Source organism: Callionymus lyra, chromosome 6 (genome assembly GCF_982586985.1).
Source record: "Callionymus lyra chromosome 6, fCalLyr1.hap1.1, whole genome shotgun sequence".
NCBI classification, from domain to species: domain Eukaryota; kingdom Metazoa; phylum Chordata; class Actinopteri; order Syngnathiformes; family Callionymidae; genus Callionymus; species Callionymus lyra.
In genome coordinates this window covers 13,011,393-13,039,383 of record NC_141823.1, presented here as the reverse complement: position 1 = coordinate 13,039,383, position 27,991 = coordinate 13,011,393, and the positions used below count along the sequence as shown (strand labels likewise).

General features: G+C 37.2%; 1 protein-coding gene across 1 annotated transcript in view; it reads right to left on the bottom strand.

Annotated features, from left to right (window-relative positions):
- Positions 1 to 3,403: 3,403 nt before the first annotated feature.
- dennd2b (DENN domain containing 2B) overlaps positions 3,404 to 27,991 on the bottom strand; it is a 45,104-nt gene continuing 20,516 nt past the window's right edge. The window contains exons 5-20 of the mRNA XM_087793713.1: positions 27,114 to 27,235; positions 25,033 to 25,236; positions 24,615 to 24,711; positions 24,459 to 24,503; positions 23,186 to 23,370; positions 22,674 to 22,783; positions 22,177 to 22,246; positions 19,173 to 19,250; positions 17,103 to 17,243; positions 16,876 to 17,024; positions 7,109 to 7,286; positions 6,183 to 6,224; positions 6,007 to 6,118; positions 4,020 to 4,259; positions 3,835 to 3,921; positions 3,404 to 3,728 (exon numbers count right to left, since the gene is read on the bottom strand). Of these exons, the coding sequence (XP_087649839.1) occupies positions 3,694 to 3,728; positions 3,835 to 3,921; positions 4,020 to 4,259; positions 6,007 to 6,118; positions 6,183 to 6,224; positions 7,109 to 7,286; positions 16,876 to 17,024; positions 17,103 to 17,243; positions 19,173 to 19,250; positions 22,177 to 22,246; positions 22,674 to 22,783; positions 23,186 to 23,370; positions 24,459 to 24,503; positions 24,615 to 24,711; positions 25,033 to 25,236; positions 27,114 to 27,235 (1,895 nt within the window). The 3' untranslated portion in view covers positions 3,404 to 3,693. The remainder of the gene's footprint in view (positions 3,729 to 3,834; positions 3,922 to 4,019; positions 4,260 to 6,006; positions 6,119 to 6,182; positions 6,225 to 7,108; positions 7,287 to 16,875; positions 17,025 to 17,102; positions 17,244 to 19,172; positions 19,251 to 22,176; positions 22,247 to 22,673; positions 22,784 to 23,185; positions 23,371 to 24,458; positions 24,504 to 24,614; positions 24,712 to 25,032; positions 25,237 to 27,113; positions 27,236 to 27,991) is intronic.

Below are 27,991 nucleotides of genomic sequence, written 5' to 3'. Positions count from 1 at the left end.
TATTGATTAATTCATTTTTCTTTTCTTTTTTAAACAATGTTTCTTGTCGCTGGAAATATAATTTATTTTCAAAACACAATAATTTTACTTTGATACAAGTTTAACTTTATTTTGATTTGGACTGATATGTTTTTTATTCTAAAGGAAATTTATTAAATTTAGATTCTAATCTTCAAAATACATAACATATTTGGAGTATAAATTATTTATTTATTTTCGTGTAAATTATCTTTTTTATTTAAAAATGATACCATAGCATAATATAAATGCAACAATATAATATATGGGTTTATTTTTGTTTATGAGAATTCTGTATAAATATTTAGGTGATAATACTATATTAGACTTTGCACATGTGGATAAATTGTCCATGTTTTGATAAAAATGACTTTAATGTTTGGATTTATACATTCAAAATGGCATTAAAACGTTACAGTATAAAAAGTACTTTCATATAATTTCTGATGTGTTAAATAAATCATTGTTTTATGACATTTTGATCCTGTTATGATGCAACTATTGGGCTCTTGACCACCTTTTCCTGGAATTCAATATAAATATATATATTTTTAAATGTATCATTGTTTTTTTATCTATTTAAAAGTGTTATACTTCAATTTAATTGTTTGTTCTAATATACATAAAGTGTTTGTAGAGAAAAAGGGAATATATCATATTAAAATATCATCAACAATAAGCAACATAATGCATGAAAACTTTATTATTTTTGAATGTATCAATTTTTAAGGGCTCACGGAATTAAAGCCTGAGTTAACTATATTAATAAACATGAGAATTACTGTGTACTCTTATAAATGTATAAACTGTACACTATAACAACACAATACTTTAACCCTTGTGTGATCTCTGGGTCAAGATGAACAACTTCCACCACTGCATATGTATTTCTGGAAGCAAGGGAGGTCGTTCACCTTGACCCAGAAACAACACAAGGGATACCACAAACACATTTGTTGGCAGGCCTCCGGGTCATCTTGACCCAGAGATAACACAAGGGTTAACTATGCCTGTAAACAAATATTTATCAAATGTTCTCACTTTGTTTTATGATATCATACATTTAAAAAAAATCCTACTTTTAAAACTTGTATCACCTGATCGCTGACTTGCTAACTGGTGAGGATGGTTCATGGATCTGTTGTGGGGGGAAAAGAGCTGAGCCAAAAGCTCTGGAATTGGCCACCGGCAGATTTTTAGCTCTGGCCAGAGACAAAATAACAACAAGGTGAGAAGCTCAGCCAAATAAGAACCGTTGCTAGTAAGACATCATGGTGGAGGCCCCGGGGCAGACCTAGGACATGCTTCAGAGATTAACCCTGTACTTTGAAATAAATCGAAAAAGTCAAACACATTGACTTCCTCCTTAAGATTTGTAGATAGTGAAATGATTTACTTACTCAGAGGCTGGAAAAGACAAAACTCACAGAAGCTCCATCTTTGTTGTGTTGAAGGAGCCGAGTACTGATTCTTAAATCCTCTTCTCGTCTGACACTTAAAGTCGTGACGGTCGCCTGATTCTACTTTGACAGAGTAGTTGTTTTTGCTTGTTCATTAAAAAAAAGTGTTAAAAATGGCGACGTCAAGTCAATGAATTCTCTTTTAATCTGGATTATTATTGACAAAGTGAGAGCAGCTGGAGCTCAGACACCTCCGTCCATGTGTCGGCGACAGGTCCATTCCTCTAAAGGTCGCCCAGAGAAGACGCTGAGACGGAGGGACGAGCGAGGAGGACGACGAGCGTCGACGGCCACCGCAGAGATGAGGAGCGACATAATTAGGTTGAGGCCGACATGCGGTCGCTGGGACCAGAATAACCAGCCAGCGGGACGACAACAGAACCAGAGGCAGCGTCGGTGAGAGAAGATGACGAGCATGTGTCCACCTGTGACTCCGTGGAGACAGAAAGAAAACAAAGTACAAATACAGATGTTAATGGAACTCCTGTGTTGTTCTCAGTATTATCTTGACCTTTAAAGTTTATATTTTATTGAGTATTTTTTTGATTGTTTAAGCGCTTTGTGACCCTGGTCTGGAAAAGCGCTGTATAAATACAAATTACTTAATTACTTACTATATGTTTTGTAAGTTTTCTTTTTATTTGTATTATTTGTTTCTTTTGTATGTACAAATATTTTTGTATTCAGCATAATTTTCTACAAAAAAAACACATTTTCAAATGATTATTATTTGAAATATGAATGTACACTTTTTATACGTTTTCTTAATAAGAGAATAGAGAAAACATGACGATTAAATATTCTCGCTTTCACTGGGCAAAAAATTGAATTTTGTAAAATACTAATAAGACAGGACACGATTTTAAAATCACAAAAGTTGTTTTTAATGATTTATTATAAGCTGTATTTATTTTTAAAAATATGAATAAAGAAAAAATAAGTGCCACAGTCACCGCCAGTGAGAGAAGACAAATATGAAAAGCATGTGTACAAAGTACAAATACAAATGTTTAAAAAAAGTATGTTTTGTAAACAAGTATATGAAGGAGTGATGAGAAAAGAATAATGTTGATGGATATATTAAAATTTAATTAGTACATGGTGTATATGTACAGTAATTATAATAATGTAGTATATATGTGTATATATGAAGTATTTATATGGATATTTGCTTAGTATGTGCATATATATTGTACTATATCATGTTATATTGTGTAATATATATAATATACTGGATGTTATGTTTTTCTATGAGTGCTTATATATTAAGTATTTTTATGGATATTTAGAAATATGTGGCAATTTACTACAAACTATAGAAAAATGTAAAAGGGTTCAGAAATTAAAATATATATATATATATATGTTTTGTTTTTTTTAACATTAAAATGTTTTCTTACTATTCCTTTTTTAAACTACAGTGTTTGTAAAGTTTTCTTTTTACTGGGCTTATTTATTTATTTTATTTTGTCTGTACAAACAATTTTATATGATATATATAATATATATAATAGTCAATGAATATTCAACACTGTATGGATTTATGTATTATTGAGGGAGGAGGGGATTTAAAATCATTGTATCTTTTATGATCAAAAACCGTTTTTGATTTATTTATATTAAATTAAGTGTGCATCAAAAATAATTTGATTTTTTTTTACTTCAATTAACATGCAATTACCCTTCCAGCCGCTAGATGTCAGTCGTTACATCCACTGCAGCTTTAGGAACAATGAAATCCTGTAAAATCCCAGAGATGGCTGAGGACAAGAGGATACTGTTGACTCCAGCTGCTTTTAAAGCTGATGTTTGAACATTTTTGGGGATTTTAATTTCATTAATAAAAAAACATAAGAGAGTGAGACAATCAAAAATATATCGTCCCGACACGTCTCAGCGACAAGAAACCGAATCACACCAGGAAGTCGTATCCATGACTTGTTTTATTAAAAGACTGTAAAAGTTTTCTTCATAGTTCTGAAAGATTCAGTTGCGAGTCAACCGTGGGCGAAGGATTCCAAACATACCGACTGTACAACAACGCTCGTCTCCGGTCACAATGGTCCAGATCGCACACATCAGTGGTTACTTCTCGGCTCATGTACCCAACATTATTATTATTATTATTATTAATATTATCCATTCTGCCCTTTGAACACACAACGATAGATAGCAGTGAAATATGTACACGATGAAAGATTCTTGACGTCGTCCCTTAATTCTTTTTGTGGAGAAACTTCATTTTATTGCCTGGAAAACAATGAAAACATGTTAAAAATAGTTTTAAAATGACCGTTTATCTCAATATTTAATGTTATTTCACTTTTTTTTTTAAATATGAGGAGGTCACACTCACCGAGACCTTTGAGGAACTTGTTGACGCCGCTCTGCTCCGTGTCCGGCAGCTCCTCCAGATACTGATCCACCCGAAGCTCGAACAGACCTGGACATCATTGAAGGTTGAAAAAAAAAAAAAAAAATTTAAGTTATAATAATAATAACGTCGGCCACTAGAGGGCGGTGTGTCAACACAGGACTAACCTTTGGCCCGAGTCTTCCTCAGCTCGCGGTCTTGGATGAAGCCCGCGAACATCTGAGACTCCATGAAGACGCCCAGGAACCGCCGGACGCTCTTGGAGGCCACCGACTTGCGGAACGCCTCTCTTTGGAAAACCCGCTCGCCGCGCTCGTTCTGCGTGATGAACAGGGAGTAATGGCCGACGGTCTCCAGGAAGAAGCGGATGAAGGCCTCGGACACCAGACTGTTCAGCGAGTTGTACTCTGAAGACACGAGACGGAAACAATCGTCAAGGACGTCCAGTTGCAAATATACTGATAAATATAATTTTCAAACTACAACCATTTATAATTATAGTTTATAATGCAAATGATGATCAAATATGTATAACTATTGCTTCAAGGAGAATATAAGCAATACCAGGAAAACCTCAGAACCTCCTAATAAGCGCTATATAAATAAAAATTACTTACTTACTAATATTTGTTTATTTTCTTTAATGGCGGAGAAATAAAACAAAAAGTGCTGACAACAGACCTGAGAAAATAAAACTGAGAGGACATTATAAGAAACAAGATATTTGCCAGAACATGACTTTTCCGCGAGTTAAAACAATTCTACGTTTTACTTAAAGGTCCATTAATGCCGTGTTGAATCAGGCACACATTTAAATTATATATTTGAGACATTTTTGTCTTTTTGATTTAGTTTTAAAACATTTTCACAGTAATAATTAATTCACATTATTCTTAACAATTAGTTTAAATTGTCAATTGTTGTATCCATAGTTGTAATTTTATAAATAAAAGACGTTTCAAATGATTACATGTTTAAATATGAATTTAAACATTTTAGTTTTCTTAATAAGAGCATAAAAGAAAACATGAAATATTCTCGCTTTTGCTGCTGCTTCATCTAGAAAAGGCCAAAAAATAGAATTTTGTAAAATACTAACATGACATGACACAATTCTAAAATCACAAAAGTTGTTTTATTGGTTTATTATAATAAGCTGTATTTGTTGTTTACAAATGTGAATAAAGGAAAAATAAGAAAAAACATTTTTTTGTGGTTTTGAGTTAGAGTAGAGGTTTAGAAGGAGAAGATTAACAATTAAACAATTAAGATTAAACTATTTCCCGAAGGAGAGCTCCTGAGGGATCAATGAAGTTCTATCTATCTATGTATTAATTAAATATTGAGTTTTTAAAAAAGTGTAAAAATACACAGAAGTTTAAAAAATAAATAAAAACATTTAAATATGATTAGACAAATAAAAAACGTTTTGGTTTAGGGTTAGTTAGAGTTAGGATGAGAAGATTAATTGATAATTAAAAATGAAAATACATGTAAAAACACTTTTTAAAGTTAAAACAAAACAAACACATTTTTTAGAGAGTTAGAGTCAAGATGAAAACATTAATATATCATTTAAAATGTAAAAATAAACAGGAGTTGTTTTTTTTAAATAAGATTTCAAACATCTTAAGACAAATATAAAATAAAAATGTATTTATTTATTTGTACTTAAGGGTTAAAGTTAGGATGAGAAAATCAATTACAAAGCTAATTCAAATAAAAATGAAAAAAAAAAAAAACTTTCAAAGATTTCAAACACATGAAGAAAGTTTTCAAATGTTATAGATGGAAAACTATAATTGTATATTTTGTGTGGTTTAGGGTCGGCTTAGCAATAATCTCATCTAATAACTTAACTCAGTAACAATAAATCATTTAAACCATATGATTAAAAATGTGTTTTTTCAACAAGTGTATCTTGCATTTGAAAGGAGGAATGGAGCTCACAGGTATCACCAAATAGACTCCATATCAAAGTACTTGAACTCAGAACCTTCAACCTTGAGTTCCACCTAAGCCTCCTGATCAGTTCCCACGACCAAGAGTCACGACAGAAACTGTGACTGAGCCTCTGAGCAAGAAACTGTTGCTCAACATCAGTCTGGTGAGCGAACGTCTGACATGTCGGGGCGAGCGGCTCGTTCACTTCACCTTCGTCCGACTCGCTGTCGGAGTCCTGATTGATGATGTCATTCCGCTGCTCCAAGGCTTGCTCAAGGGCCGCTTGAAGTTTCCGTGGCAACAGCGAGGCTTCGTCGTCCATCTGTAAACAAAGATGCACTCAGCGAGGACTGGAGTGGAGAAGACGGACTCGTGTTGTTATGAACCTGTTTGATGAAGCGATCGGTTCCCAGATCCACCATCAACGCCTGCAGAGAAACACAGTTCAACACAAACTCACACAGTTTAACTAAAAGGGACAAAACTATAAACACATAAATCGTCCAAAAGTTTTAGAAATATGGAAGTCAATTTGAGCCTTTGGACTTTGAATATGAATTTCTAACACTGAATTTTTACAGCATCAAAACTGAATTGAATTTAAAAAACCATCGAATTTCAGCATCTTTTAAATAAATAATCTTTGTAAAATTCAATGTCTGACAGAATTAAAGTGAAAACCATTTAATTATAGATTAAATTATAAATTATTAAATGTTATTAAATATATTACATAATAATATAATATTAAATTATTAAAAATAATTCACTATAAAAAATTAAAATTCAGTGTAAACAATGGGATGTAAAAAATAAAAAATTCAAGTCAAGAGTCAATGTAAATAAATTCAGTTTAGGATATTCTGTGTATAAAATGTTATGTTAATGGAAACCAATGAGAAGCAATCGATCCGTTATGCCAGGTTACGCTGCATATAAGTGTATATAATAATATATAATATAGCTGCATATAATAAGTATGGTTGAGCCATAACAACCTGTAGAAAATCTTTTATCTATTCACTATTTTATTTTATTTTTTTTACCCGTTTCACTTTATTTATTTGTTTTCCCTGAATATTTTTTTCAATTCTAAACGTAATAATAGTGCTTGAAATGTGGTTGTTCTTCAAATCTGATCTTGTAAAAATTGAGTGTTAAAAATCCATATTCGAAGTTCAATAACACATCAACTTCCATAGAAAGACAAACTTTTTTCAAAATGATAGTAATTCAAAAGTTTGAATCACTGCTCTGGGATCTGTTGCACAGGCTTGAGTACAGTACGACCGCAGCCAGAGGGAGCACTTACTTCTTCTACGGGCAACTCCTTGATTTTGGGCAACGACGTGGACAGCAGTCCGACCAGGAAGGGGGTGGGACAGCAGACGATATCCAGCATGGACCCGGGGAGGACGGGGATGAAGGTGTGTTGCCAGGAGAAGGGGTAGAGCAGCGCCACCACGGCGTGCATGCAGCTGGACAGAGTGCTGTTGATCACAAAAAGAAAGACAAGATATTACTCATTTAAAAGGGAGCAAGTTCAATGCATACCTCTGCCAAGGAGCTACTTTATAAAAGCACAAGAGTGTTGTTCACAACACTGACAACTCATTTTATCAAATTAAAGTTAGTTTTCTTTTTATTCTTAAGTTGTTTTGCAACTTTTTAACAAAGCTTAGAACGTCGTAAATCTAAATGAACTTCTATACTCACTTCCATACCATAAATGATTAGTAAGTAAGTAAGTAAGTCATTTTTATTTATATAGCACTTTTCCAGACCAGGGTCACAAAGCGCTTAAACAATCAAAACAATATTCAATAAAGTATATACTTTAAAGGTCAAGATAAAACTGATAACACAACAGGAGTTCCAGAAAATCAAGGAAAAGCCTGAACAAATAAAAACGTCTTAAGATTAAGAACATACCATCATAAAGAAGTTGACAACAAACAACCAAATGAACAAAACTTCATCGATAGAGTCAATAAATGCATCTTCTCATTTGTTTTACATTCTAACTCCAACACGTCCTACCATGGTTTCAGGTTTGTATGATTTAAAACGATTCAACAATAAAACTAACGCGTGACTCCATTCAGGGCGTCACAAGTAGGATGTTATTGATGTCAAAACCTTCATGAATAAAGTACTGAAAGGTCGTGGTACTTGCCTTTTCCAGACAAACTAAGAGACAGTTGAGGGAAGGAAAAGGTGCAGGGTGGGTAGAATGACTGAAGAAGAGCAGCAGGAGTGAGTTCAGCGGAAAGATCTGAAAGACTGAAACGGGAAGTTGGATAAGAAGCTGTGATGTTCTGAAGAAGATAGAAGAGCATTAGATTGTGACAAATACACCTGGACACAAGGGGTGTGTATTGGGAAGAATCTGGCGTTTCGATACATACTGTAGTAACAAGGATATAATTGTAGTATTGTCGAGTACTTGACTCTTGTGTTGCAGAATTTACAGACCACATGATTCTAGTCGAAGTCGTAACTGCTTTCATTTGTTTTGAAACCAAAATATGTCTAAACATTAGCTTTAAAAGCAGCTGGAGTCGATTGTATCCTCTCGTCCTCAGACATTGCCAGGTGCTCCCGGGACTTCATTCTTCCCTAAGCTGTAGAGGACGTAATGAGTGCTGCCATCTAGCGAGCGGAAGTTTAATTGCAACTTGAACAATGAACAAACTCCTTGAGAAATGTAGATGTTAATTGTAAAAAAAAGATTGTATTTTTATACACTCTTTATTAAAATATAAACCATAAAAGAACTATGATAAAAACAACAAATATATAGTTAAAAAAAATAAAAAAATATAAATACAGTGCAGTCAAATATCAATATGATATTGTTGGGGAAAAATATTGCGATATTTAATTTTATCAATATTTTCTTACACCCTTAATTATCAATTGGAAGATTCTGGAGAAACGAAAGGATGTAAGAAATGTAGAAGGAAGACATAAATGTGTTTGTAACATAACAGAAAAAGAACAAGTCGTCGACTATTCTTGATTATAATTGACGTGATATTTCACTCAGGCTTCTCTATTTACTATCCCTGAGTAATAACATGCAATTACAACATAGAACAAAAGAGCGCGTCAGTTTCGCCGTCGCTAACGCTCAAGCTAGGCTTTGTTGACAGAAGATCAACAAGTTCAATATGGCAGCCGCGGTTTTTAACATCCACATCGCAAATAGCAGCTCGTCTTTCTCACGATCCGTCACTTGTTGACACGAGCTGACCCTCCTCTCCCTCCTCTGCCCTCCGCATACTGATCCGTCCATGTACAGAAAAAGAGGAAAAAAATAAACACGGCTCGATCGCACACTTGCACAGAGAGCCACACAAACAGAGGAGCTCTTGATCTGTGCGGACCCAGAACAAGACCAGGGATCAAACATGGTATGCGATCTCAACCCCCACATGAAATACATGTTGTTGCTATCGAGATGCTCCAGTAAACAGAAGTGCTCAGATGTTCGCCACGGATCGTTTCATTTCAACATGAGATTAAAAAAAAAAGTGTCTTCAGTCTTAACCAAACGACACCAGAAAATGATGTTAGACTTTTGCACTCGTGACATAAAGTCCTCGTCGTGTTTGAATTCCATCCGCCCGAGGAGGCCTCGGTAATTCCTTGCAGATCCCGAGTCTGCGTTTTTCAAGTTCCGACAAGGAATGATGGGGCGCAGATCTCTGAGAAAAACCTTTGCCACGGGCTACAACAAAAGAGCCACACATCACTGATACCATAAGGATCCATTACACTCCAATTCCAGAACCGCACACTCGGGGGAAAAGATGAACTTGCTGTGAAAACACTCGGCGCTACCAGAGGTTGCCACTCAAGTCGAAAAAGAAAAGAGAGGGGACATTCCCGCTTCGATCCAGCCGCCGACCACAAAAATACATGTGTCAAAATATACGCCAAAAACCAGAGTCAATTGGCGGAGCAGTTAAGACACAAACGCAACAATCACTTGAGAGTCTCAGATGTAGAAAAACATGCCAGACGAGTCAGAACTAGAGTTTAGAATTAGGTTGATTCGTTCATGTCGAACATTAAATATCAATACATTCATTATTGCCTTTTAACATTTAACTTTATAAACATGAAGTACGACTCCACTGGAGTGACTCAGACGAACATAAGGGCTCCTCCTGAACTCTGAACTAAACAGATGGAAGGTTCTAAAGACATCTGCTGAAGTAGGGCATGGAGAGTCAACTTAAAAGAAGCATAAAAGCCAGAAGGAAGCGTCGCATTCAGAGACAGTTGAGAGACAAACGGGGCTGGTTTTAGAGAGAATCTTCATGCTAGCTGACGACCAATTTCAACACTGTCTTCAACAAGACAGGGCCTGGTTCAACGACATTAGAAACTCCATTAAATACCTCTTACAATATAAAATTGTTTTTATTCAGTATTTTCCAACAAGTGTAATGTCCATGCACTTTTAGCTAATGTGTTAAGACTTCAAACAGTGTGAAACACATTAACGTAGCCCACTTAGTGAAAATAATCACTTTCTTACTCCAAAACTTTTTTCTATGTATGCTTTCCATGTTTTGCCTCAATCCCTCTCATTGAACTCATCCGTAGGCGGATGTGTGTGATTGTGTGTGTGTAGAGTGAGGTATAAACCAAAAAATATTCAAACCAGTACCAATACCAATACCTTTTCACTTCAATACCAGTTCCATAAATATCTTTTTTAAATATAAATATTACGCTACTAGACACTCAATGAATCAATTTTATGATGCTTCGTCAATCACGCAATCACAATATAGATACAGGTGAACATAAATATACGGTTTATATGACTAATAATAATACATGGGTTTTCTATAGCACTTTTCAAAATATACAAAGACGCTTAAAATAGACCAAAAATTAGGATTATACACTTACAGAACGATATAAATATATCCTGTTGTGATATATATGTTTATATCTATGTGGGCGTAACAACAAAACCGCTGTAACCATGACCGTAACGCAGACATTAAAGGCCAATCACAGGCAGCATCATTAAGCATCGATCATGTGTGGGTATAGAAACCTGGCATTAAAACACTAAGCATGTTCTGATACTCAGTACTACCAAAGCATTATTGGTTATTGCCATAGAAAAAATAAAAAGAAGTTCGGTTCTCAGCCCTGTGTGCCCACTTTTCTGTGTTATTGTTAACACAAGTCGCAGGCGAATCTGGTTTTGTTATGGATGTTTTACGATGTAAAAATACCTTTACCGTTGTGACATGATATTTACTCAAAGCCACGAATCTTTGTTTTCCGATGGTGTTGAAATGATCTCGGAAGGTTACATATCAGGCTTCACGATCATTTCATGCTCATGTGAAGTTTGTGACGTATTTAATAGTCATTTCCTTTGATCAAAGTTCTTTATATTTGCACTTTGTCATCTCTTGCACTTTGTTTTTTATTTGTAAATTGTTCTTTATCTGCACTTGTTCTTAGGAAACTATCGTCTGCTGTAGACGGGAAACCCAATTTCCCAAATGTCCTCCAGAGGGATTAATAAAGTCTATCTCGTGGTTTGTTTGTCCACAGCATCGTTCGTCTGCGAGCCTTAGAACGGATCCAGTTATACGAGCTGCTGTGCTTCAGCCAGGCCGACTATACTGTGCAGCTGCTCAGGCGAACATACTGGAAGGAAAAACGTGGATCGTTGAGCTCAGAATGAGGAACACAACTGAGGGAAACTTCCAGTACTCGAGACAAAAGCCTGAGTCACCGCATGCTTTGGTAATTCAGTACGAACGAAACCGCAGCGTTCCGTCAATCTGGACGTGAATCTTTGCAAAGCCCTCCTTGAACGTCAGACATCTCGTCTAAAGCTTTAAATAAACCCTAAAACAATAAACAGGGGCATTAGGGAACAAGTGAGACGATGGAATTTCACCAGCAGAATTCCACCTTGTCGTTTACTTACCAGCCTCTTCTCCCTTCCTGTCTAAATAGACTCCAGATCCACGGAGTGACTACAGACACCAGGAAGCCATTCTTCACGAATAAATGACTTCCTGGTGGAAAAACCCATAAATGTTTCTTATAAGAGGCTCAATAAAGTCAGAGTTTGATCAAAGCTATGGAGGGAAAAAGGCTGAGTGTGTGCAGGTGCTGAGTGTGTGGATGTGTGAGAGGTCGTCTTCCTTCGGAGTGTTAAACCTCCGCTGATGGCAAAATCAGCTGTCGGGCTCCGCTCAGCGCCAAGTTCTGCTCTGTCTCGCTCAAAAAACAGAAACATTTCACATGTTTTCAGTGTGTGGTTTTCACTACCTCGGAGTTAGATTCCACATGGGAAACAGGTTAAGTTGTTAAAAGCGGTTGTGGCTCGGCGCCAGCGCGACCGTGAAACAAACAGTGGATTTGTCAGAACAGGAGCCGAGGTATGGTTCTATAGGAATGTTTAGGTCGAGATATTTGAACAATACTTTGAAACAAATACATTGATATTAATCACGGATACGCAGCTAGCATGTGTTCAGGAGTTTCTGTAGTTTAACGCCGTATCTTCCCATTATCTGAATGATTTATTCATCCTTTTGATATTTCTAGCTTCGCCGAGTGATCTGAGGCATTTATCTCTGTGGCCTGTTGGGAAAATAACAAACAGATGATCGGGTTTCAATAACATTTTCAGGAAACGTTGATTAATGGAACAAGAAACAGATGATCACATTTTGATGTTTACAATCACCGTTTGGATCCGAGAATCTTTTGAAGATTCGTAACTCTTTGTGGGCGCCTACTGAAAGTGTTGTGCAAGCGGGTTCCGGAACACGACTTCCATGTGTCGTTCCACTGAGCTCGCTACCGTAGCTTAAGTTGTAGGACAACCAGATACCGCCTTTCAAGCTATTTGGCCCATTCATCAATACATAATGAACGTGTTATTAATAATAATGCGATAGTGTCGCTGATCTGTGACACTTTGTAGTAAAGGCTGAGTTTAACAGTGGGCCGAGAATCTCCAGCTAAGATAATAAAACATTAAAATTTCAAATTTGGACTGAAAAATATCTACACAAAGCAAATGCCAAAGAGATTCCCATGTGCTTTGTGTGTATAACGAGAGGAGACGCTGTTCCCACATGATTTATAACATCTTTTTTTTTGTTTGTTTGCCCAACATTCAACAGAAAATAGTAGCAGAGTAGATGAAGAAGTTGAATCGCCGTGTATTGGAAAAAACGCAGGTAGAAAAATTGGCAAAATATTACGTAAAAATAAATGCTAAAATGGAGGATTCCCTTCACAATCGGACTGATGAACTTAAACTTATTGTAACTGTCCATACTTTTCAAATTTTTATCTGCACTATGTTAATACTTGAACTGTTTAACTTTAATCATTATCTTTACTGATAATTGATAATGGTAATAAAAAGGATTCTCATTCTTAAATGAGCTGCTTGGGGGAGGTCTGTGATCTCTTATACTTTTCTATACTCGTTATCACCAGAATCATTGTTTATTTAAAATGGTGCCTCTTATACGTGAACAAAAGATATCTTTGAAAATGTATGTACATACTGACTCATGTCCCTAATTTTCAAAATACTCATTAAGAGAGTTTAATCAGTCTATGAAAACTGGATGAAAAAAATGTAACAGATAATTTAAAAAAAGTTAAAATGACTCTCAAATGTGTGTGAATCCTGATTGTATGACAGATTCAGTATAAAGTAAATACCTGTGGGAAAAAAAAGCTGGCAAGTATTAAACACTACATTGATGAGTGAAAGGTTCTTCAAATCTAAAGAGGTCAATGAAAACAGCTGAGTGGACAAGTTTAATCTACGCATTGATCAATGGGTCAATCCAAAGGTATGCAATAAACCCTGCAATAAATATTAGAGGAGTAGAACAAATGCTCCTACACAGATGCCAGTTAAGGTGACACAATGGGAGGAGGCCAAGGGGCACCCCTGTGACCTTCTTCCAGGAAAGCAAGAGGAGCTTTTCTGTGGAGAGAGAAGACCAGGATTCTTTGCTTAAACGTTTGACCTCAACAACAAATGTATGGATTTCATACATATTAAGTATTAATGATTGATAGTTTGAGACTAATGCAAGCCAAACAAGAAGCTTCAATTATATTTATATATATATATTTCTCCCTCTTTTTTTGAACTCACTCAAAGTGTCAGTTTTGGACGAGCCAAGTAATTCCATGTCCGCAGAGTAATCTGTCTGTCAAGACTTGAGATGGAGCCAAGAAACAAGAAATCATTTTTAGGAGAAAATGAGCGTTTAAGAAAAAAACGAGAGCATGAACTCGACCAGAGCGAGAAGAGTAGATACAACAGGTGTGAATTCTGATGTGGTGTGTGTGCGTGAAAAATCCCTGCCTCGGCCCCAACACTCGTCAAATTCTTGTCAAGTTTTAGCTTTTTTTTTTTAAATAGTTTATTGATTCGGGTAAAACTTTCTCACGCTGATCTGTGAACCTTAGGCGTTAATAAAGGATCTCTTAAATGATTATTGCAATTGTAAAAATACCAAGAAGTGTGTCTTGGATTGTTCACAGAGATTCACGTCTAATAAAACTTGTTTTAATTTGTAATATATGTTTAATAAGATAAGACTGTGACTCATTAAATCTGTCAAAAAAATCAAGTTTTTCACTGTCATCTTTAAATGTGTTCAACTATTTAACACTCATAGTGGACCAGCTTGTCTTGTTTAACTTCAGAGTCTCTTTATTTAATTTCCTTGATGAATAACAAACTGTTTTTGTTGCATCTTGAGCAGCACGTGGGACAGAACGTGCCTCATAACTTCACTTCCATCAACGACAAGATGAAGCGAAGGCAATTACGAGAGAGAGAGAGACGGATAAATGACAGGAGAACGCAGTGAGAGTTATTGCCTAACTTGGCTTTTCCTGTCTTGGTTAAACATTTCCAGGAAAAAAAACATACATCATGTTCAGCTGAGAGCGTATTTTGGGAATAGAAATAGCAGCAGCGGGAGAAACATTTCTATAGTCATAACTGCTGCAGCGAGGGCCCGTCAAGATGTCAAATTAAGGCAGACCGTGAAGGATTTCTGCAAAACCAAACCTCAGATTAATATATTTATTTATAACTGAACACGTCGTTTCTGTTAAAGTACTGAAGTACTCATGATCCTGCAGGATGCTCCAGATGTTTACTCATTTTGCTCGTACATGTTATCAAAGTTGTTATTTATCCCCAAACTTCTGTCACAAACACGTCCTCATATCTGCCGGACCGAAGCGTCGCACACAGGAAACGCATTCCGTCCCCTCTCTGTCACTGACCCTCGTGATGTTTGTTTAAATCAGGCTCTGATACGTGAAAAGATTAATTCTCGGGTCAAATCTCCTCCCATCCAGTAATCCCCCCCGCCTGCAAATGGGACCTCTTTCCTTCCCTCTAAGACACAAATGGATCCTCAGAGACTCGCTGATGGTCCCCACCCTGATTGTCCTCTGCTGGGGACTTGTTTTTTACACCGACTTTGCTCCCATTGCCAGGAATTAAGTTCACAACTTTGTGTCCCTGGTCTTGAAAAGCGCTCTAAAAATACTAAATACTTACTTATAAAAAAATGTTTGCTTTGGTCACAGTTTGTTAAAACATTGTGTTTATAAATTAAAATGTTATTTTCTGGTTTTAGTTGTTGGTTCAAATCAAAGGTCCAGCTTCCCAAAAGTTTTTAATTCAACATGCTAACATGGAGTAAAGTAGTATAAACAAGGTATTATGAGAACTTTTGACATCATCATTATCGCTGGTTTAATGACAAATTTACACCAATTTTCTTTAAGTAGTTCAGTTAAAGAACACGGATGATTTATTCATGTGGTCTTCTTGCATTTACACATGTTAATAAATAAAACATAGATATGTGTCTGAGTTAGACTGGAAGAAACCTAGTATATTTTATAACAGAACTGGAAATTTTTTATTATTGAACCATAATCATTTCAACTAACACACAAAAAAACACACTCTGGCCTTCTAACAATTGTAATTTGCATTATTTGCTCAAACAAAGTCAGCCCCGAAGCTTAAAAGATGAATTTCATTTTTGGGTTTATTTGTGCTTTTGATCAGCTTGTTGAGACTCTCAAAAAAATCAGTATCGTCCACAAAAACGACGACCGTTCCACCTCCAGCATCAACTTACACACAGATCTCCACAAAACATTCCCACAGAACTCTTGCCAACATTCATTCACTCGCAGGCCCTTCATACTCGACTACCTCCCTCACATACAGTTACTCCTGCCATTATCAAAATCTGAAAACACTTTCTGGAGATGAAATCTTGTTCACCATAACCACACCCACTCCAGGTTTGTCACTGTGCATCGTCAATCTAGGAAGTCTCCATCTCCGAGGGACACGTTGTATAAACAAAGCGGGGCGTGATTACAGCCGAATGAAGGAGGAGTGAATCCATAATGGGCTTTGATCTCGTAACCTCTCGTTCGCCCAGATTTCAGACGGGGGAGAACTTTATAAAGTAATAAGTTCAAAACATGGTCATGATGAGAGACTAACTGCATCTTGGAGAGGAAGACTTCAACATTTGAAACATGAGAGTCAGGAGAGTTGGGTTTTTTTCACGTAACTGTACAACAATACTGTAATTAGACAACATTAATTTTATCCTACATTAACGCATGTCCTATTTGGAATATTTTCCTGTTGGATTTAAGAAACTTAAATCGCTTTTAAATCTCACACGACAGTGACGTCACTTTAAAGACCCTTTTTCTTTGCCTCATAGGGTGACTTTTTTCGGTGAAAATTTCACTCGAGCTGTGTGAGCGGGACTGCACTGGAGCTCCGCCTCTTGAAGATGTGATCGTGCAACATCCCCTCCATCGATGAATGAGAAAGTTAGTTAGAAGTCTGTGTGAACTACATTCAACCTCTGCCAGTGGTGTCTTATTTTGAAAATTGACCACGACTTATTTCAAAAGATATCGCCTGGAAGTTACGATCGTGTCTCAGGGTTTTTGTTGGTAGAATTATTATTCCACAGTGTACTGTCTTACCTGAGTTTATCAGCCACGAAGATGACTCTGCGCTCCAGCAGCAGCGAGGCGAACACACGGATGACCTGCCGTACACCGAGGCAGCTGAACAGACTGTCAAAGTCCACATGCTCCAGTCTGGAGTCGGTGGGTCGCCGCAGTTCAATGATCTGCACGAGTGGACAGTGGAGTCAAATATGGAATTGTTTTAAAAAGCGCAGACGAGTCCTACAGAAAAGAAAGCTCACCTCGTTCCCGGAGCCGGGCAGGAAGGTCTTGACTTTGATGATCTTTCCTGGAGCGGGGAAGGGTGATTCCATGAGGCTCCTCATGAAGGGATAAACCAGAGCCGCTGAAATGCCGCGCCGTCGCTCCACTTCGTCCAGAATCTAAACAATGGGTGGAAGAGAAAGTTGTTTCACGGAGTCAAGTAACCAAAGCAGGCACTTAAAGTCCTTTCTTTGATACACACCCTCAACTTAATCTATTGTTAGGATTAAACACGTGAAGAAGTTTTCCAGCATTTCACAGCACAGCTTGTTTTTGTTTGAAACTGAGCATCAACTGTCTGTGATTTAAAAATTCCATCTACTTTTTTCAGCTAGTTTTGTTTACAGTGGACAGTTGATTAGAGAATCAATTGTTTTCATGATCAATATTAGTTTGTTTTATACTGAACTTATAATTATACATTCACTAAGTGTGTCTGTCATATGATGCCGTTTTTAATACTTCTTTCCTAAAATCCACTTCACACTATTAATCATTTTGCAGCAGAAATTACAGCGACAGTGAGAAAATACAGTTTTTTTTCCTATACTCATAACAAGGGATTTGATCCAAGAGTCTGGACTCAGTCACTTGGTTCAAACCAGATAAGGCTTAAATAGCAAAAACCTCTGCTTTGTGTTGGCAGCTCTGAGACCACAGTAAAGGAAATTATCACTTGGAAAAGTATACTGTTGAAAGCCTGTGAAACATCAAACGCGTAAAGTTAAAAAAGTAGCAGCATTCATGAATGGACTTTTACATTTTTATAATCTCTGTACATTAATGTGTTTTGATATTCAAAGAAATCCCCTGAAAAGACAGTAATAACTATGTATGTTTATTTAAAGGACATTGATGTCAGTAAGGTGAACAGGAATGTCATAAATATTATGTTTAAACAGGCTTATATATCACATCATAATGATAATATTTCTTAGCATTATGCTATGATATATTAGCATTATGCTACGACATATTAGCATTATGCTACGACATATTAGGGGATTCATTGCTCAGATGGTAGAGTGGTTGGTTTGTGTTCTGCGAGGTTGAGGGTTTAATCCCAGTTCCGGCAGAGATTGTGGCGTTGTGTCCGTGAGCAAGACACTTTACTCTGATTGCTCCTGATAGTTGAGCTGGCACCGTAGCTTCGCAGCCTACTCCCATCAGTGTGTGATTGTGTGTGTGAATGGGTGAATGTTTGACTTAGTGTAAAGCGCTTTGGCTGCTGAATAAGCATTGAAAAGCGCTGTATAAGTAAGAACCATTTACCATTTATTAGCGTTATGCTAAGATGTAGAAGCATTATGCTAAGATATATTAGCTTTATACTAAGATATATTTCAATTATGCTAAGATATATAAGCATTATGATAAAATATATTAGAATTATGCATAGGTACAGTATATTAGCATTATGATCAGATATATTAGCATTGTGATAAAATATATTAGCATTGTGCAAAGATACAGTATATTATCATTATGCTATGATAAATAAGTATTATGCTATGATATATTAGCATTATGCCATGACATATAATCATTATGCTATGATATTTTAGCATTATGCTAAAATGTATTATCATTATGCATCGATACAGTATATTATCATTATGCTATGATTTATAAGCATTATGCTACAATATATTATCATTATGCAATGATATATAAGCATTATGTTATGATATGATATATAATCATTATGCTATGAAATATTAGTATTATGCTATGATATACTAGTACAGTAGCTTCATTAGCTGTCCATCTATCTGTTCGCTAGCAACATTGCTAATAAATAAAATAATGGATTTCATTGAAACTTTCAGGGAATGTTGATGATGGCACAAGTTACAAATGAGTAAATTTCTGTGGCGATACAAATCACCACCTAGTACCAGTAATCGTTTAAAGACACGTCACTATCTGTGGTGCAGAAGGAGCCGGCAGCAGGACTTTAGGTTCTTACTCACGGTCACCGCGACTGAGTTCCTGCACCACTTCTCTGCCCAAAAAACATATTTGTGGAAGAACAAAAGCTGAATTACCGTGGAGAAGAGGTTGAAACATCCCAGCCGGCTGATGACGCAGTACACCTCCGGCAGGCGGGCTCCTTTCCCACTCGGCTGCAAGCGAACATACAGCAGGTTATTACCACCGCGTTGACAGACTTATCCGCTCATCAGTCGAAACTCCGACCGCCGTCATCGATGATCCGATCGGGTCGACAAAAAATGAGGAAAACAGAAGCAAAAAAAACCACACGTCACTTTATAAATACGGGGCAGTTGTTTGGATATGATATCTGCGGGAACTTAAATCTTGTCAGTCAAACCAGAGTCTTTCATGTGGATACCAGCTTCATACACACAGGTGGTTTATCTGCTTCTCAGATCCTATCTTCCTTCCTCTGTTTACTGGGAGACCGTGATGTGCTTCCAGCCAGCGAGGGTACGCTCGCTCAAACAGAGAGACAAATGAACACAAGCGCTTAAGAAACGCCAAACCACTTGTCCATATTAGGTATACAATTTTCTCCTCTTGTTTCTCCTCCGCTTTTCCAAATGGATGATTAAATCAACTATGTGCAGCTTGATTCAAGTCCTCAGGAATGCTCGCTTACTGCCAGCTGCTGGACGGGAGCAAACAAAAGCCACAGCAAGAGAGACACTCTTTTTTTTCTTTTCTTTTTTTTCCCCTCTTCCCCGGGACGAGGAACGGGTTCATCAGAGGAGATAATGCATCGTTGTGTGGACGTTATTAACATTCTGAGCCATAAATGTGCCTTTTTAGGAAATCTTGAGACATGGAACTGAACTTTACGACCTACGGGATCATCGATATGAGCCAGTCAGAGGTCAGAGGCAACACATTGTGAGTTTATAAGAGAATAAACTGAATATTGGTGCATCTAGTTTGTTTTTAATTCATACAAATCTACACTCATGACATTTTTGAACAGTTTATAAACAGGAGACTTATATAATTAATTTTGTATTGATTATTAGTGTCTGAAAGTTGTTCTTTTATTTTGAAAAAAGACCACATTTCCTATGAAATAAAATAAGCAGGTGACTCTTAAGATGCTTCTTTCACTCAAGTTCTCTCCAAAATAAACCTGTTAACTTGTGGAAATTAGTGAAACACAAACTCTTTATGGGACCATCTTCTTAAAGAGAAACCATCTCAGAGCTCCTGCCGATTCAGCGATAAGTTGAGATGTATTTTTCATGCACTTGCCTTTTTCTTTTTCAGCCTGTATTTATCTGAACATCAAACAGGTCCAAAGAGTAAAAAGGTGCTGCTATAAAGTTAACCTGCGATGAGACATGTCTCTGCTAATCCACTTCCAAACCCACACCACTTGCAAGTGTGTGTTCCATTCATCTGCTGAGGAGGAAACAGGAGCTCATGGAAGTCTCAGATAATTTCACTTACAGTTTCCCTTCTGGAAGTTTCCACTTAAAGAGGCAGTATTTTTCCCATTTAACGCTGGGAAACTGGTTGGAAAATGTACACTGCTGCTTGAGGTAATGACACTTGGTGGCGGGTGTGAGATAATCCAGTGGTCCTGAACCACAGGGTCCGGTTACAGGTCCATTAAATAATGCATCACACAGAGAAAATGTTTAATTTCTGTTGTATTTATTATATCTGTCTGAAAGGTGTTTTTGTCTGGTATATTAGGACGTGATTCTTGACGCATTTAGGTCAAGCTTACTTGAGATTATCCATTATTATTGGTAGTAGTATAGTAGTAGTTGTAGTAATAGTAGTTGTAGTATTAGTAAAACAATTTACGAAAGAAGACCTCATGAGGGATCAATAAAGTTCTATCTATCTATCTATCTATCTATCTATCTATCTATCTATCTATCTATCTATCTAGTAGTAGTAGTAGAAGTATTAGTTGTAGTAGAAGAAGAAGTATTATTATTATTAATAGTAGAAGTAAGAAGTATAATAGGTAATATTATTAGTAGTTATAGTGGAAGAAGTGGTAGTAATAGTAGTAGTAGTAGTATTGGTAGTAGTAGTATTAGCAGTAGAAGTAGTAGTAGTGGTAATTGTATTAGTAGTGGTATTAGTATGAGTGGTAGTAGTAGTAGCAGTTGTAGCAGTAGTAGTAGTAGAAGTAGTAGTAGTGGTAGTAGTTGTGGTGGTAGTAGTAGTAGTAGTTGTGGTGGTAGTAGTAGTAGTAGTAGTAGAAGTAGTAGTAGTAGTAGTGGTATTAGTAGTATTAGCAGTGGTAGTAGTAGTAGTATTAGCAGTGGTAGTACTATTAGTAGTAGTACTAGCATAAGTAGTCATAGTAGTAGTATCAGTAAATAGACAGATACTACTAATACTACTACAACTACTAGTACTACTACTAATACTAGTATTTATTATAGCTACTACTACTACTACTAGTATAAGTAGTAGTACTCATATTAGTAGTAGTAGTACTAGTACTAGTATTATTAGTAATAGTAGTAGTAGTAGCAGTAGTATTAGTAGTAGTATCTGTCTATTTATAATATTGCTCCTAGAGCTCCTGCTGAATTTGTTATGATAAGATATACTTTTTCGCACTTAAAGTTTGTTTTTTGTGTTCTGACGTTTGTAGGTCAGTGTGTGAAAATAATACCAACATTCAAACCCCTAAGACAGGGCTGGGGACCCCTGAGGTGATGGACATAATATTAAGACAACATTTCATTTAAAATGTAAATATTGAGATTGACAAACTTGAGAGAATGAATAATAGATCTGTGTAAATCATTTGTAACGAAAGAGAAACATGAAAACATAGACACTGGTTATCAATGACTGCAACACCTGCACCAACTCTTAAAAAACATTTATAACATATTTTTGACTAGTGAATATTATTTCTCATAGTTCATCAGTTATCTATAGACGTTGCCATCAACAGACTGTTTTTTCAGTTTGTTTTCATTCGTCTTATCATTGTTGACGCTCATCTCGGCCTCAGGGAAACATAAATCACGTCACACGTTTGAAGCGAAACTGTCACAACACACAGTGAAGGTGGAGAGGAGGACTCACCAGGAGACGCCTGCAGTAGCCGAACCTCCTGCTGCCGTCCTCGCCGGTCAGCATGAAGGAGAACGTCTCGCTGAGGAGAAGAAAGTCACATGAATAAACCAGTGAAATACACTTTTGTGTTACATCTCGTGCTTTATGTTGACAGGAGGATGAACCGAAAGCTCAGCTGTGTAAACACAGATCTATATCTTTGTGCCCACAGCCAGGGAGGAGTTGTTTTCAGGATCGTCACACCGATAACATGGCTTAACGAAATCCACTTATGTCACCAGTTTCCCACTCGGAAAGTGAGGAAAACATATTTATTTTTCACATCCACACCATGTTTTTCGGTATTCTTGTTAAGCCACTGAAACTAAACTACATTAGAATTTGTCTTGTGTCTGCTCTTGAGTTAAATGAGGAAGAATGTGTCCAAAAAAACATTCCTACACCATCAGATAATGAAGATTAAAAAAAAAGTAGTCAAAAGTGCGGTTGAACAAACCGTGGCGTACCTGGAGTAGACAGACACTGGACTCCAATCTTTTGCGTCAGGGAAGCAGAACTGTGGGATTGCTTTGAGTCGCTGCTCGGCCTCTCTGATCTGCTTGGTGGGTCTTTCTAGCTGTGAAACATCGTGGAGAAGAACCGACGTTGGAAAAAAGTACTCAAGCAATCTGAGGATTTGTGACACACCGATGACCCTCGATTGCTTCAATGCTTAAAAATGCCATTGTTCCTAAAAGTTGCGAGAGCCACCGCGACTACTGTTGAGTGTATAAACACTGACGGTGCCCAGAAGCAACAGTTTTTACAAGGGGTTGAGGTTTTATTAGCTCCTTTGTTAGCGTCGCTCGCGAGCACATGCAGAAGCACTTAAGTTATGTTTACAGACACTATACACATTCCTAACAACGTTCAGCTGCTTCACGGTTTAATATGTTATTTACTGCCAGACCGACTTGAAACGTGTTGTTTTGTGTCTAATAATGTGATTATTTCAATTACTAAATGACCAGTGTTGTACCTTTGGGAACTGATAGGTGACTTCAGGTAAATAGGAGTTTTTGCTGGGTTTCTTTTTCAAGGACACGACCACGAAATACTCGAACAGCTCTCGCTCCTGCCACTCGATGAGCTGGAGCTCCAGGGTGCGGTAGCTGGGGGCCCGGCGGAGGAAGGACTGCAGCTTCAGGAGCCTCTGGGTGTGAGCTGAGGGGGGGCACACAAGGATCGTTGAGATCGATTGAAATACGAGCAAAATCATGTGGTCAAAAACCACATGAAGTTTAATCTCCTTTTGTGTTGAAATGGATCAAAAACATTTGAGTAAATAATAGGATGCAAAAGAAGAAGAACCACAAAGTATTTATTTGGGGCATATTTTTCAATTTAGTTTTGTTTTGGGCTATTTTTTTTTAAGCATTAATGTCAAAACTGGTAACAGATTACATTTAATTACCAGGGATTTGTACAGAAACTCCTACATAAAGACATAAATTGATATAAATTGTAAGCGAAAAGTAACCAAGATCCTGGGTCTCTTTCTGTTTTGATGATATTTTAGTCTGAAATACAAACATTTACACGCATTTAAAAATGTAGTCAGGACATTCACGGACCCACCTTCAGATAGAAATGGAACAGAACAGTCAAAATAAAATAGCATGACCAGGTTTATTAATGTTACGAGCATAAAAAAATACAGCTCAACAAAATGCTGACTCAGCACTCTGGCCTGTTTTTATTTCACCAAGATGGTCTCAAACCATTTTTGTTTCACTCAATTTCATTTTCTTTTAGTAGACTTGACTGAAACAAGCATCAATAGTCACAGGCTAATTTTATTTCAGAGGGAAAATAAAACCTTACAGACAGTAATAATCAATAGAACAGAAATTATATCTAAAAATATATATAATTTGTTTGACTGGTTTAAGTCACCAACAATTTAGCCTCTAATTTATACTGACATAAGGCAACACTGAGTCCGGTTTCAAATGATAAAATTACCCCAGAATTTTTTTATTGTGTAAAAATGATAACATATCAAATCAGATTTTCCTTTAAGAACCATTTATGACCCAGTTCTGTTTAAAAAGTACCGGTATCAGATAAAACCTAAACGAAACACTTCCCTACTAATAAATAAGCGATAGTGTTTTAGAGGTTTTATGTTCTTGAATATATCAGCTTTATTTGGCAATAAATGTATAATGGTTTAAGTACTTCTAATGTAAAACAAACCTAGTTTTTTCAAGCTAGTGTCTGACCTTTTGACCCCTCTTACGGTCACTGACCTTTGAATCTGTCATCCGAGTCGCTCTCACTTTCGCTGTTGTCATCTGGAAAAAGCAAAAACATGTTTAAACCAGATTATAATTCGTCATAAACGTGGGGGGGCAGGGTGACTAATCTTCACATAGACCTCCTCAGACACATCGGTGACCACGTACCTCTCAAAGACGTCGTCTCCAGGTTGGTCATGGAGAGCTTTTTGAGTCTTTTCTTTCCACGTTTAGTGCAGTAAATGGAATTAATCCTCTGGACCAGCTGGAACAGAGAGAGGATATTTTCACTGTGGCATCTCACTCGCCTCAAAACGAAGTACGGCGGTGAAGAGACGCCAAGAAATACACTCATGAACCTGGCTCCGAGAGGTAAAGGAAAACACAGAGCCATGTCTTAAACCAGAGTTCTGAGGAACAAGGTACCACGAGGGATGAGAATCAAACGGTGATTAGAGGTGGTGAAAACACAAATTTGGGCTAATGCGAGGCTCAGACGTGATCCAGAGCAGCTCTGACAAGAACCAGCTAGACGGGGATCAGACTCGGAGGAGGAGGTGTTTGTTCAGGACGGACCGGTGTGTACCTTGGGGATCCTCCAGTGCCTGTGTGAGGTCACGCTGTCGGCGGTGCCACAGCGGCTGTCGTCCAGCAGGCCGCACTGCAGCGGAGACACGCCCAGCAGCATCTCGTCGTGGCTGTGGCGTTTAGGTAGATGCGACGCTCGAGGGCTCTTCCTGTCGCCGGAGCCCATGAGGCGAAGGGACTGGCTGCTGGGTTTGGACGGCAGCTGAACACAAGAAGAAGAGGAACCGCTGAGATGTTGCATCTGGCTTCGTTCCGCCTCACTTCGCTTTTATCACACGCCAGTGGAAATATTTAGTTTAAAGATGGAAATCTTGATCTATTTTCCTCTCCGATGCCCAAGTGACAAATACTTTTTAAAAGCATCTGCACGCTTCATGAGAAGGAAGTTCTAGAGGTAGGACGGGAAAATCGATATTGCAATATATTTGTGTGTTTTCTGTCGCAATAAATAATCTTATTCTGACAACACGCATTATGGATTTACCCCTGAGAGGCCGACCCATGAGTTTTTCCACTCTAAAGTGTGGACCCACTTTGGCTTTTACGGGACAGATGACGGCGCAACATTAGATTTAAATATTCAATATAACAGAAATACTACCAATCTAAAAGCAAAGTACCCATATTTTACTTTGTTAGGAAATTAGTGAAAATGGCCTAAGTTTGAATAAAAAGTAACAAATCACTGTTGACAATCAAAAAGCATTATCCTGATTTACATAAATGTTAGTTATGGCTCTGAATATTTTTTAAATTTTTGTGGCCATTTCTTTCTTATTAAGTCTCAAATATCCTCAAATACATTTCTTGCAGTACATCAATATGGCAAATATCGTGATATTATTGTTATCGTGGCCACAAAAAAATCACAGAATTTAATTGTGAGTTACTGTATCCTCCCACCTCTACTGGATACTAGGGGTGTTAGGAAATATCGTTACGGCAATATATTATATATTGTGATGGTATATTGCAACAGCACAGTATTGATTAAAAAAATGACAAACTATGCTGGATTTTTTACCATAGTTCTTTAATAGTTTATAGACCAATAAAGCTTGTCTAAAATAAAATAATCTATTTTTTTTTATCTTCAATTAACAAGTATTCATGGCATTTCTTAATGTTTGTATTGCAATTAAACGTATGCTGAAGGAAAAATGAAATCCTGAGAGATACCAGAAATTACTGAGGACGAGAGGATGCAGTTGACTCAATGTTAGGATGTATTTCAGTTTAAAAAAGCAGAAACAGCTTCATCAAGAGTCATGTTGTCTGTAAATTCTGCACCGGAGTCAAGTACTATCTAGTAGCAACACTATAAATACTGTATACCCTGGTTTCCACAGTAACCGCAATATATAATATTGCTGCATCTGTAACAGGATAGTGTCGTATCGCCATATAGTCGCCAAAACACATCCCTACTGGATATTTAAACCAAGGATGAAAGAGTTAATATCTGATGGTCTCATATTGTTTAGGTGATATGAAGTTTTCTATGTAAAACGGTGCATGATAATATGTATCACGTTAGAAAGAAATTTAAGTGATACAAGGCCTGACTTGCTGGCGAAACACAATGTTACACATAAATCTTGGTATTTTATTTCCAGTGGTCCTGGAGTCCCGCAGCACTGAAGCTATACTGATCTCATTGTTTTAAAAAACCACGCACCGTTTCATTTTACTGGTTTATTGTGGATACTAAAAATGTTTAGAAGTCTCCGTTGGGTCTTGATTTCATTGAATCCATTGAAACAATAATAAATGGTTTGCATGGTGGAAGGAAAAGAACAGCAATTAGAAAAGGAAAAATCACGAAGGAAAGTCAGAAACGAGGTCCAATATATAACGAGTCTCGAATGAAATGGAGAGAGAACAACATAACCTTCACTTCTATGTCGAGTTTCTCTCGCTCTCTTGACAGAAGAGTTTGAGGATAGAAACACCAGCTTCACATCTAACATCAAGTAAAGATTGTCTGTAGTCCAAACTGTTTGAGTCGTCAGTGAAAGACATGTTAGATGTTTTTAACTATTATACGAGTGAAGTGATTCGTATCGACTTGTGACAAACCTGTGGTGTAGAAGTCAACTTCCGCTCCTTCGCAGACCAAGACCTGTTTCCCTCCACATGGTTCGTCTTCCGCCCTAGACTTCTCCTCTTCAGGTCCACGTCCTCGTACGGGTTCTCCTTCTCTATAATGACAATGATCCCTGATTTATTGCTGGGGTTACTAAGTATTGACTAATTATTTATTGACTTGTTTAAACATGTTTTTGAACTCGTACAACGTTGCGTATGAGGTGCCGTTCCTCTCGACAACTCTATCGTCATCGTTCCTCGACAGCTCCTGTAATTCTTTGCCGCCCAGCCAACCAATCACAGCTGTCGATCACTTTTGCCATAGCAAGATGGCCGTAGAATTTAAATACAATAATCTAGCGGCCACCATAGATATATACATAGACGCCGCATGGACTGCTGCCGCCCACTAGAGTGTTTTACAAGTGTGTAATTAGGGCGGCCATCTTGGTACAGTGCCACTCGCTCCTATGACGTCTATAGATTAAATGCTGTGTTTACACTAAAAAGTGATCATAAATTGCTCATTTTTAAAGATTTTTCCATGGGGTTTGTTTTTCAAACCTCAGACCAGATAGATAGACATTATTAAATATGAAGAATTTGATAGATGAAACAAATACGGACCAAACCGTTTGAAAAACGGTCCAAAATTCAGCGAATAATTGTATTTTAAGATTGAGAAGTAAATCCTACCCTGAAGTTGTTACTGTACCAAGATGGTGGCACTTTATACACATATCCACAGTCGATGCGGCGTCTATATATATACGTCTACGGTGGCCACTACATGGAGCAGTGTGAAGAAATGCATCATGGGAGTTCCCTGTTTTGTTGGCACCACAAGTAAGGTGGGTGCGGAAATAAGA